Raw genomic sequence first — 11,345 nt, 5'->3', positions numbered from 1 at the left:
GTGTCGGCCGGAGCAGGAAAAGTCCGTCACGTCTCTTAACGCTGGGCTGCAGCTGTAGGTGCTGATCAGTTTAGGGTTCATCTACCCAATTCTCCGCAAACCTCACCTGGGCATTATGAAGAGCTACCCGGGCACTCTGCAGTCCTGGGGGAGAATGGCGTCTTGCTGAACACGTTTAAGACGATTTTTTTTTGTAAAGAAATCTAATTTCAATTTTTTGTGTTATCATATATCTTCGCGGCTCTCGGTAAAACTGCAACGTGATCGCCCCTCTTTCTTTTTTCTTTCTCTTTTTTTTTTACGCGGTAGTTTCAAAACGGTGCATGTCACAAAAAATGGACCGCGCGGTTCTCACGTTTGCACTGGTTCTCACCGTCGCGCTGGTGCAGATGTGCGACAGCCAGAGGGTCTCCGCAGGTGGTCAGAAAGAGGGTGCGAGCGCCCGCCGGACGCGGTCCCGCGAGAGAAGCCAAGGCCATTCGCCCAAAGGATCGGAGGACGCCGCATCCTCCCGGGCTTCCGGTGCGACTCCGCCAGAGGCTTTGGCGAACCACACGAGGACTCCGGCGAACCTCCCGGGGAGCGCGCCGTCGCCTCGCCGGGACAGCGGCCACGCCGCCGGAGTCAAAGCGGGTCCGGGACAGGGCGCGCAGCGCGCCGCCAGACAGCTGGTCCCCCACCCCTCACCTCAACACCGAACCAGAACCAGTGCCAGACACAGCAGCAGACAAACCTCTGCTAGCACAAGACGACTGGTTGGGTAAGACGGACTGTAAAAAAGTGTTCAGCTGTCTGCAACTTTACTTCACTGCAAGTTATACCGCAAACATGGTTGAGCTACTTCATGATTTGCTAAATATGTGATTTTTTTGTTGTTGCATATTGTGATTTACTGTGGCATAGTGAGAACGCTTACTGCAGCATCTCCCTACGAGGCAAAGCATGTGATGCAGTCCAGTGATAGCGTGTGCAAACCAAGTGTTGCTCCATATGCAAAAAACACGGGGTTGGGGATACTGAACGAATCTAAGGAGTAAATGTGTTATCCAGTAAGTGACGGAGCTCTACTCCAAATGCATACCCCAAGTGACTATTGTCTGAGTGGATAGGTATTTTGTCGCTTTAGGGTCATGGCAGGACATGAAATAATGGCCGAGGTTAAAACACGCCATGTGCTGATCACAGCTCTGATAATGGGAGCTTCTAATGAACTGCAAATGTTGTCTAGATAGAAGGAGAGATGAACTGCCGTTAACCCGGGAGTCCATGCCGTCTTGCATACTTACTACTTCCTCCCGTTGTAACACATGAAACGGCATTGGAATTACAGTAGGAGAATGGCCTTAGACTACCTCTGTGCGTAAACGAGTGCACCCAGTTTGTGTGGATCCACTGTGTTGCCTTGGGCCATGTACTGCAGTGGTTCTGCTGGAGCCTTGGCTGGCGCACATTTGCAAATTCGCTCAGTGATCAGAAACACCTGTTTCTCCAACAGCCCCCCTCTCAATGCTGCAAATCCCTGTTTCCCCCCCCCCCCTCTCTCTCCCTCTCTCTCTTTTAAACTCCAAACAGGCCGATCGGTTGTTTCCATTCGAAAGCTCTTTTCTTTTTGTGAAATGAACCCTCGTGCATTCAGTCCCGTTTGCACCGTAGGGACAAAGCACGACACACAATAAAGAGGAAAGTGTTTACTCAACAATCAGAGGGGATTTGAAGGGTTCACCTTGGGTTGCAGACACTAATACAATTGAAATGTCTCTTCAGTGTGTCATAACCGTGTCTCGTGCCTCCGGATAGCAAATTATTTATATGGCCAATTTATGTGGAATGCTCAAGGAGTGATATGAGGATTTGGCTATTTGGTTAACCATCTGTTGGGATGGGTGTAAGGTATACTCACAGGCCTGAAGCCTAAACTACCAGAGAGCAGAGAAGGAAATGGCCTGTACAGGGTGTACCCCTTATATCAACTGTACCTCAATGAATTTACCACAGAAATTTGGCAACTGAAATGTTCAAACTTGTTACATAATGCACCACTAATGGGCTCTGCTCCATCAAATATTAATAACACAAGTAACCACTTTTGTCACTGGGAGAGTTGCAGTGATGCATGGCTGAATTAACAAGCTGTCTATTTAGGGGATATATTCGGAGAATTACCACCTTAAAGTACTACATCCAACGTGGTTTATTGCAGTATGGGGTAAAATGCCTTGTGTGGCGTTGCCAAAAAAACCTATTCCAGGGTTGTATGAATAGGGCCCATTCAATTTAAAGGAGTGTAAAGATGGCCTCACATAAATCTTTGGGAACATTACCTCCTGGTGATGTGCTTTAACACTTTTTGATTCATTAGTTTGAAATGAGGGATCTGCTCCCTGTTAAGAGAAGTGGGCTTGTGACACATTTCCTCTTGGAATTCCCGACCCTGCTTACTCATTTACTGCACCCTGAGGGAATGGCAGGGCTGCGTTCAGTCAACCTTCCCATTCGGCTTGACTCATTGTGCATGATTTGCTTTTCCAATGCACCTGTCAGAAATGATAGATCCAGACAGTGGAGTACTTTTTTTTTTTCACGAGGTCAAATAATTTATATGCTATCTGTGTTGCACCATTGAATTACGCTACCCTACGGTATGAACACCACATCATATATAATGTTATTAATTATCACCCATCTCTCCGTCATGCGTTTTATCAAATGTGCTGCAGGGATATGTGAGGCAGTTTTGTGTGAAAATCCTTTGATGAGACGCGAGTGCGATAATTTGGAGTTGCTTTGGCACGCGCTCGACTTGATGTGTTAGATTTATGACAACACAGAGTCTGCCAAAGGGCTCACACAAACTGCATGTCATCCCACTGTGTCTGACAAACAGATCTGCGCTGAGCTCAAGCCCTCCGAGGTCAGTGAGTCGATCCACGTTATCATCATCACATCACCGTGAGTCAGACACGCGATCGGTGTAATATCTTGCGAAAAGATGATGGGGGCGTAGATTTATGCCAGCACTTATCCAGTTTCAAGTTCACTTTGGCCCTGGAGTTTGGCCCTGCGGTCCGGGGCCTTTTCATCTGTCTCGCCGTGAGTTTGCCAGCAAAACAAACGAGGATTAAGAAAACTGTTAAGACTCCAGTTGTAGCCATTTGAGATTTGTCATCCTTCATTTGCTCAGAGATTTATGGAAGATTTGGGAGGCTTTTCGGGTCCCGTGTCTCACATTATCCCCTGATTGTCCCTGATATTCCTGTGATTGTTTGCGCCGTGGTCGCTCATGTAACAGAAAGAGGGCCCTGTGGGTCCCAGAAAGAGTTGCACGATTTACCCTCAAAAATCTTATTAAATCAAATGCAATTACAGCGAAGTCTCTGACGCGTTCATTTCCTCGCGCTAACCGCATCAGAGAGATGTGGAGCAATGCAAGGCCTCCAGAAGAAGACCTTCAATTGAAATGAGAGGACTCAATCAAGACCGGCCCCACTTTAATGGTTTACGTCTCATGACGTGTGGATTTAGCATTGTTTTAACAACAGCAGTGGATGTACTATTGTACTACATGTACTACAATATATGTACCTTCTATTGTGGGAATATGTTGTGTACTTAACTTGTCTTCTTCTGTTCAGGCCCAACGTCTGTGGAGGTCAGCAGTGCTGTTCGGGTTGGGCCGTGGCGCCAGGGACCAGCCGCTGTATAAAGCGTAAGTAGAAAAACAAAATTCAGGGTCATACTGAAAGATGCAAACTCTTTTGTGAATTGTGTCTCTCACCGTCTTTGGACAACACTTTTTTTCCCTCTCTCTCTCTCTATGGAGACCTCTGCATGTAGAGATGCGCTTTTTGATAAAGGTATGAAGTTCAAAAGCCATAAAAAAGTACACAGAGTAGTAATTACATTATTTTAGAATCGTTAGCGAAAAAGAAGCATTATAATCGTATCAAGACAGGCTGCAAAATAACAGAAAATAGCTTCTAATGGCTGTCCCATCAAGGGAAACTGCCTCACAGTAAATCTTCCCAGGTTGTTACTGCCCCCATAGTAATGTTTGTCATGTGGTTTTGCCCTTTCAGTTGCCTAAGCATTGAAATTACCAGCGCTTAGCACTTGGCTCACTTTTTTGACAGAAGCCCCTAATTAAGGGTGGGACTGCTTCCCTTTTTTTTATTCGACCACAGCGATATTAGACATCTTAACTGCCGGATGATTAAAAGTGCAATGGCGGATACTGGGTGTGAATGAATGATTGGTGATTTCTTAAAGTGCAGTTTCGGCAGAAATTTTAACAGCCTAATAGTGTTACCCGTGCTTTTTCGTCGTAACATTCGGCGAGTTTACTGTTGTGGGGATTGTTTAGTAGTCAGGGGCTGTGCTGGTAAAGGAGGGGGTGGGCGGGGAGTGGGGGGGGGGAGGGAGGGTTGGAGCCTCATTTCATTAGACCTGTTGTTGATTAAGTGACCTACTTTGAAAGAAAGAATGACAACCCGTCACGCCAAGTGTATTCTCTGCATTTTAAGATGGGAACTTGACATTTTCGACCTTCGTCTCGGTGCGGAATAAAATAACAGGTTAGCATTGAAGCCGTTTTAGAAAAAGTTATCTTGGTATTTTACAAGCACAGAATACGAAACCCACACTGGAGCTGGTATTTCTGCACTAACACAGTAACGAACCTTTTTTCTCCCTTTTTCCTCTCTCTTTCACACGCAGACGCACGTGCACACGCACGCACACACATGCACACGCGCGCACAAATACAAACAACCATAGACACACGTAAGGAGAGACACACAATTTTGGCTGTTTACCCCTCAAACAGTTTCGATCCGAAGTCAGTCAATTCACCCAGTCCCCAGTCCGATTACACAACAAGCTTATTGGCCACAGCAGCCTCCTAATTAGCTCCCTTTCCCTTCCACCCGGTGCAAGCCTTCCCTCTCTTTTTCTCAAGTCCCACCTAAAGGCACACTTAGTAAGGTGTAAATTACATTTTACGTGAAGCTGCAGTCCCCCAAATCAAATGAGTAAATACTTTTACTCTGCCAGAAAGTAACAGGTCCCATCTAACGTGTCCATGTTAAACAAGGCAGAGCATCTGAGGAGGCCAAGTCTCCGTTCAACCATCTGGACCCTCTTACAGCTTGGCCCTCACCCAGGCTTGACTGAAGGCTATGGTATCATCAGCTGAGTGAACCCCACACCGCGAGCCTCGCGGCCGGCCAGGTGCCAACACAAGGCCCGAGACCCTCGCCACTGACTGAGGCTGGGATTGGGAGCCCCACAGAGACCTCCGCAGAGAGTAAAATCCCTGGCAATCTCCTTCTCTGTGTCTGCCTCAGACCCGGGTCGCTTTACTAAGGGATGAGAAAACATGTTCACAGTAGGGGAAAGAAAAGGAACAAACCTGTCGACCGGGAGCATAAGTAAAAACATATAGTGGTTGAGCCACATCTAGGAAATTCTAAGTGAAGGAATTGAAGTAATGTCTGATATTAAAAGTGTCAGCTGTAGGGTTCACCCGCAAAGCTGGATTGGGTGTCTTGCGCTATGGTTCCTAACAATACCTCCTTGTTCATTTGGGTTGAGCTCAGAGCAAATATATGACAGGAATTGGTTCGCTAGTTGTCCAGGGAGCCCGCCCACATGTATTTAGAAATGTGTTTATAGAAAGGTCTATGTCTGGGTCTCCGTTGGTCTTGTTGGAGATTGTTGTCTGGCTTTGTAAAGATTTAGTTCTAGCCAGATTCCGGTGGGTCTGGTGTTGACTGTCTCTGTTTTCTTCTCAAGATGGATGACTAGCAGACTTGTTTGTCTGTGTATCTGGGCAAATTCCGTTGAAAATATTTGATGCTGTGTGCTGGAACACTTTGATCCACTGGAAAGAACTGAACATTGCATTTCTACTGCAGTGTTATGCTTATTCCCTTTCCATTAAATTTTACTACTTTAATTAGAGAACAAGTTGAAAGAATCATTTTATTGATGGCGGCTGAGACACAAAAGTGTGCAGATGTCTATGGTTGGTCACAACATTGTGGCCAGGTGTAAATATGGCTATATTTAGTCCCATCTGTTGACTTACAAACAAGACCGAACCCCCCCACTGAGATGAAATGATGCATCTGGTTTCTGGGTCGACCTTTATTCTCTTCCGTAAGCACATCCACGAACTGCTGCTTTGGAAGCTATTATCCAACTGAAAGCCTCTGTAAATCACCACAGGTACCCTATGGGTATGACTAAGTACTATCACAAAGCCTGCTTGTGGATGTGAACGCAGCCTTATGCGCTGTCTCGACTGCCACCATAACAAAGACCAGCGAGCTGGTATATGCCTCTGCAGCCGTAATCTTGGAGACGCTTGGGTACAGGATTAATAACGCAGGTCGCCAGCAGTACCTTCCATGGAAGAGAAGGCTGTAGGCCGAGATCAAAGCAGCACGGAGAGACGTTAGCCAGTTAGCAGAGGTGCAGAAAGGTGTGATGAAAGACAGGCCCTGGTGGAAGAAGTACAGCAACCTGGAAACGGATGATCCACTGTAGCAACCTCAAACGGAAGCAGCCAAAGGAAAAAGAAGAAGAAAAAATAATAGCCTAACGGCTGAGAGAGAGAGGGAGAGGGAGGGAGAGGGAGAGAGACTTCACTGCTCATTACGTGGTCCAATACTTTCACACACACACACACAGCAGCCCAATACTTGCGACAAAATCTTTTTTGCCCTTTTTCCCCCCAATTGTATCCGGCCCTTTACCTCACTCTATTGAGCCGTCCCGGTCCCTGCTCCACCCCCTCTGCCGATCCGAGGAGGGCTGCAGACTACCACATGCCTCCTCCAATACATGTGGAGTCGCCAGCCGCTTCTTTTCATCTGAGAGTGAGGAGTTTCGCCAGGGGGACATAGCACATGGGAGGATCATGCTATTCCCCCCCAGTTCCCCCTCCCTCCTGAACAGGCACCCTGACTGACCAGAGGAGGCACTAGTGCAGTGACCAGGACACATAATCTGGCCTCCCTCACGCAGACATGGCCAATTGTGTCTGTAGGGACGCCCGACCAAGCCGGAGGTAACATGGTGATTCGAAACGGCGATCCCTGTGTTGGTAGGCTATGAAATAGACTGCTACGCTACCCGGACACCCCCTTACTTGCGACAATTTTATCAAGTAGATTGCAAAAACCTGAACTGCCCGAGATGTCTGTGGTATTGCAACATCAAAGTTTCTGTAGCCTGAAATATGCCAACCCAGGCCTGGCACCAGGATGAAGTGACCGACTACACACAACAAACGGTATACTACTACTTTATTCAATATTATAAAGATAATCTTGGTTTAGACATGTAGGGTCTTCTTCTTCCAAATGTGTTTGAACATTTGCAGCTCGCGCACTCTCAACAGACATAGTTACAATACAACAATATTTTATTGCGCACCATGGTGGCTTGGTGGTGAAGTGCAGCCATTCTGTCATTCACAGAGAATGTGGTGCATTTAGTTCTTTTGCAACACGTTTCTTTTAGCATATTTATCTTGTTGACATAAATAATACTCATTAAATTGAAAAATGCGTTATTATTTGTGATTTAAAAATGGTTGTTGGTAATGTATTAGTGACCCCCACAGATGATAATAATAATAATAATAATAATAACTTCAATTTATATAGCACTTTTCTAAAACAATTATACAAACTGCTTTACAAAGAAATAACACCAGATGTATGATTTTACTGCTCTCATGGGATTTCAGACCCCTCCTTATGGGAGCTCAGCTCCCACCGACTCCCACATAACTCGAACCAAGATAATAGACCTGTTATCATCAAACTGCACAATTTCCATATAAAACAAAGGATTCTTGCAGCGGTCAGGGTGAAGGGTGAGCTCACCTACCAGGGCAGCAAGATTTACATCTGCCAGGATATATTGGCCCAGGTGAGGGAGGCCAGGCGTCAGTTCAATGGGACGTGTGAACTGCTTATCCGGAGAGGAATACGAGTCCAAATGCACTAACCAGCTGGCTTATGCTTTACTTTCAATGGAGAGGAGTGCACCTTCAAAAGTCCACATGAGGTGGATGACTTTCTGAGCAGGAATGGACCCAACTGAGTACTAGTTTTAAATAATAATTAATCCCCTTATACTACACACTCAGTAGACAAAAACTCAAGTCTACCAAGTGCAGGATTAATGAGCAAGAACCAAGCTGCAATATATGTGTGACAAAGAGACAGCCCTCCAAGAGACGGTTATTTTGGATGCTTTATTTACCAGTCTTTCCTGATTGCCTCTCTGGACTACTTAATGGACGGACTTTTCTTTTTGGTGCCTTCCAGAGCAACAACCACAGCTGCAAGATGCATGGATGAGGGGATCTCACCCCCGAATTTGTAGTGGCATCTGTTGTTTGTAGCGAATTCAGGGGGGCAGCCAGGAACCGCCACAGCCTGGACGCAAATCCGGGCCTCCCACACCGCAGGCAACTACATTAACCAGTCGACTAAAGGATCCAACACGGTGGCGCAGTGGTTAGCGCAGTCGCCTCACAGCAATAAGGTCCTGGGTTCAAGCCCCGGGGTAGTCCAACCTTGGAGGTCATCCCAGGTCATCCTCTGTGTAGAGTTTGCATGTTCTCCCCATGTCTGCGTGGGTTTCCTCTGGGGGCTCCGGTTTCCTCCCACAGTTCAAAGACATGCAGGTTAGGTAATCCGGCCGTACTAAATTGTCCCTAGGTATGAATGTGTGTGTGTGTGTGTGTGTGTGTGTGTGTGTGTGTGTGTGTGTGTGTGTGTGATGGCCTGGCCAGGGTGTCTCCCCATCTGCCACCCGATGACTGCTGGGATAGGCTGCAGCATCCCCGCGACCCTGAGAGCAGGATAAACGGTTTGGACATTGGATGGGTGGATAACTGGATCTGTTGTTGTTTGTTTTTGTCTTTTTCCCCCTCTCAATGTACTTGTTTTGGGTGAAAGTTGTGTGGAGCTTGCTTGGTTCTGAACAGGATTGCTGCCATAGGTTGTCAGATAATCTATTTTTTTTAATCTAATTGTACAAATGTAAATGCTCAGTAACCATGTTTACCCCTTTTTTCTTTTTCCCCCCATGATATTCCCTCACTTATGATAGACTGTGATTTGATCACATTGATGCTGTTAGCTGGCTGGGGCGGGGGGATGGGGGGGTGTAGAGAATGAACCAAACATCGGCGGAGTGATGGACATGCCTACAGCTGGTATGTTATTCTCTCTCAGTGGCAGAGAAATACTTCTCAGCTTCATGCGTCCCAGGACACTTAATGCCATTGAATGGTTATTAGTTCTTGTTCTTGAGGGGTACTGTTTTTATTGGGATTTGATCCATCATTTGGGGATGGACCCTTACTGACAATTTCATTTGTTGTGTTATTTTCCATTTTACTGTGTGTGTGTGTGTTGTGTTCCGGCACTTATGATCGCTAGATCTGCCGCTGCCCTTTCATTTATCTGGGTTGCACCAGTGACCACCTATCAGTTTCCACATAATGTACAAAGTGTAAACAATATATATGAGTGACCTTAAAATGATTTCACTTAGGGCATTAACCATGTCATCAAATGCCAGAAAATCCTGTCCTTCCTTAAGAAACAGAAATTTCAGGGTGTCTGGGTAGCGTGGTGGTCTATTCTGTTGTCTACCAACACGAGGATCGCCGGTTCAAATACCCGTGTTACCTCCGGCTTGGTCAGACATCCCTACAGACACAATTGGCCGTGTCTGCGGGTGGGAAGCCGGATATGGGTATGTGTCCTGATCGCTGCACTAGCACCTCCTCTGGTCGGTCGAGGCGCCTGTTCAGGGGGGAGGGGGAACTGGGGGGAATAGCGTGATACTCCGACGCACTACGTCCCCCTGGTGAAACTCCTCACTGTCAGGTGAAAAGAAGCAGCTGGCGACTCCTCATGTATCGGAGGAGGCATGTGGTAGTCTGCAGCCCTCCCTGGATCAGCAGAGGGGGTGGAGCAGTGACCGCGACAGCTCGGAAGAGTGGGAGAAAAAGGGGGGGGGGAAATCCACAAAAACAAAAACAAAAACAAAAAAGAAAGAGGGTCAGAAATTTCAGATAACCTTTCTCCAAGAAACCCACCTTTCAGATCTGGAACATATTAAATTAAGAAGGAGCCGGGTGGGCCAGGTGTTCTGTTCATTTTATAACTCAAAGTGAAATGACAAATAAAATGTTCCTGATTCCTGATTCCTGAAAAAGCGCGGGGGGGGGGTGTTATTGTCCTATATTATTGCCTGCCTTTTACTTTTGATAAAATAATAACAGATAAAGAGGGTCACTATGCACTTTTATCTTGCTACCTGTATGATGAACATGTTATCCTTGGATACATATATGCTCCAAACTTCAGATTTGGCAACATTTTCCTCTCCATCATACATACTTTTGGGAGGTAACTTTAATTGTGTACCTAACCCAAATATTGATATGCCCCCCCCCGCTCTGTCCTTAAAAAAAAAGAAGAAGTGTAAAAATTTGTGAATTACTTAATGACTTGGATTTATATGATATCTGGAGGTTGCTACATCCCTTAGATAAAGTATATCAAATTGTTTCAGTCCCTCATCGGGGTTTTTCCAGAATAGACAATTTCCCTCTTCAAGAACTGTTTTGGACTGGACAGTGGACTGTACAGTTGGCTCCCGGTCCCTCTCCGATCATCCCCCTATCAGTGTAACTACCCCCCCCCCCCTTATAGAGATCTAGACTGCAGACACTGGCAACTGAACCCTATTTTATTAAGTAGTTATCACTTTGTTGAGTATGCTACTACAGAATGGTAGCATTTTATTGACGAAAATAAAACTTCATATATAAGCCCTTCTACCTTATGGGAATCTGGAAAGGCATATACGTGGGGCCATTATATCTTATATGTCAACACAGAAAAGAAATACTCTTAAGACACAGTTAGATTTAGAAAAGACAGTATATAGTCTGGAGACTCAATTCAACATATCTCGCAATAGATCTCTGGCAAAACAGCTGGATGTGGCCCGATCTGCTTTAAACAGGCTATTAACTAGGAAATCGGAGACACTTTTTTTTTTTTTTTTTTTTTGCTAAACACAGGTTACAGAAAGTTGAATCAGTTCATCTGGACACGTTTGAGAGAAACGTTTCATAACTCATCTAAGTGACCTTTTCAGCCTCAACTGACTACAGGTATCCCCACCATTATAAACAATACAGTGGTATAACGACCAAAAACAATGATCGGTTTCATATGCAAATTTCCATGACCGTTAACTAGAGTTACAATGGCCATGTGTACTATTCACAGAGGATTGGGGAATGG

General features: G+C 45.8%; 1 protein-coding gene across 1 annotated transcript in view; it reads left to right on the top strand.

Annotated features, from left to right (window-relative positions):
- Positions 1-209: 209 nt before the first annotated feature.
- Positions 210-11,345, top strand: part of LOC130126889 (latent-transforming growth factor beta-binding protein 2-like) — a 103,298-nt gene continuing 92,162 nt past the window's right edge. Inside the window, exons 1-2 of the mRNA XM_056296534.1 lie at positions 210-760; positions 3,633-3,706. Coding sequence (XP_056152509.1) covers positions 324-760; positions 3,633-3,706 — 511 coding nt within the window. The 5' untranslated portion in view covers positions 210-323. The remainder of the gene's footprint in view (positions 761-3,632; positions 3,707-11,345) is intronic.

Source organism: Lampris incognitus, chromosome 16 (assembly GCF_029633865.1).
Source record: "Lampris incognitus isolate fLamInc1 chromosome 16, fLamInc1.hap2, whole genome shotgun sequence".
Lineage (NCBI taxonomy): Eukaryota > Metazoa > Chordata > Actinopteri > Lampriformes > Lampridae > Lampris > Lampris incognitus.
Note: the sequence above shows the minus strand (reverse complement) of the source record. Positions and strands in the feature narration are given on the sequence as shown.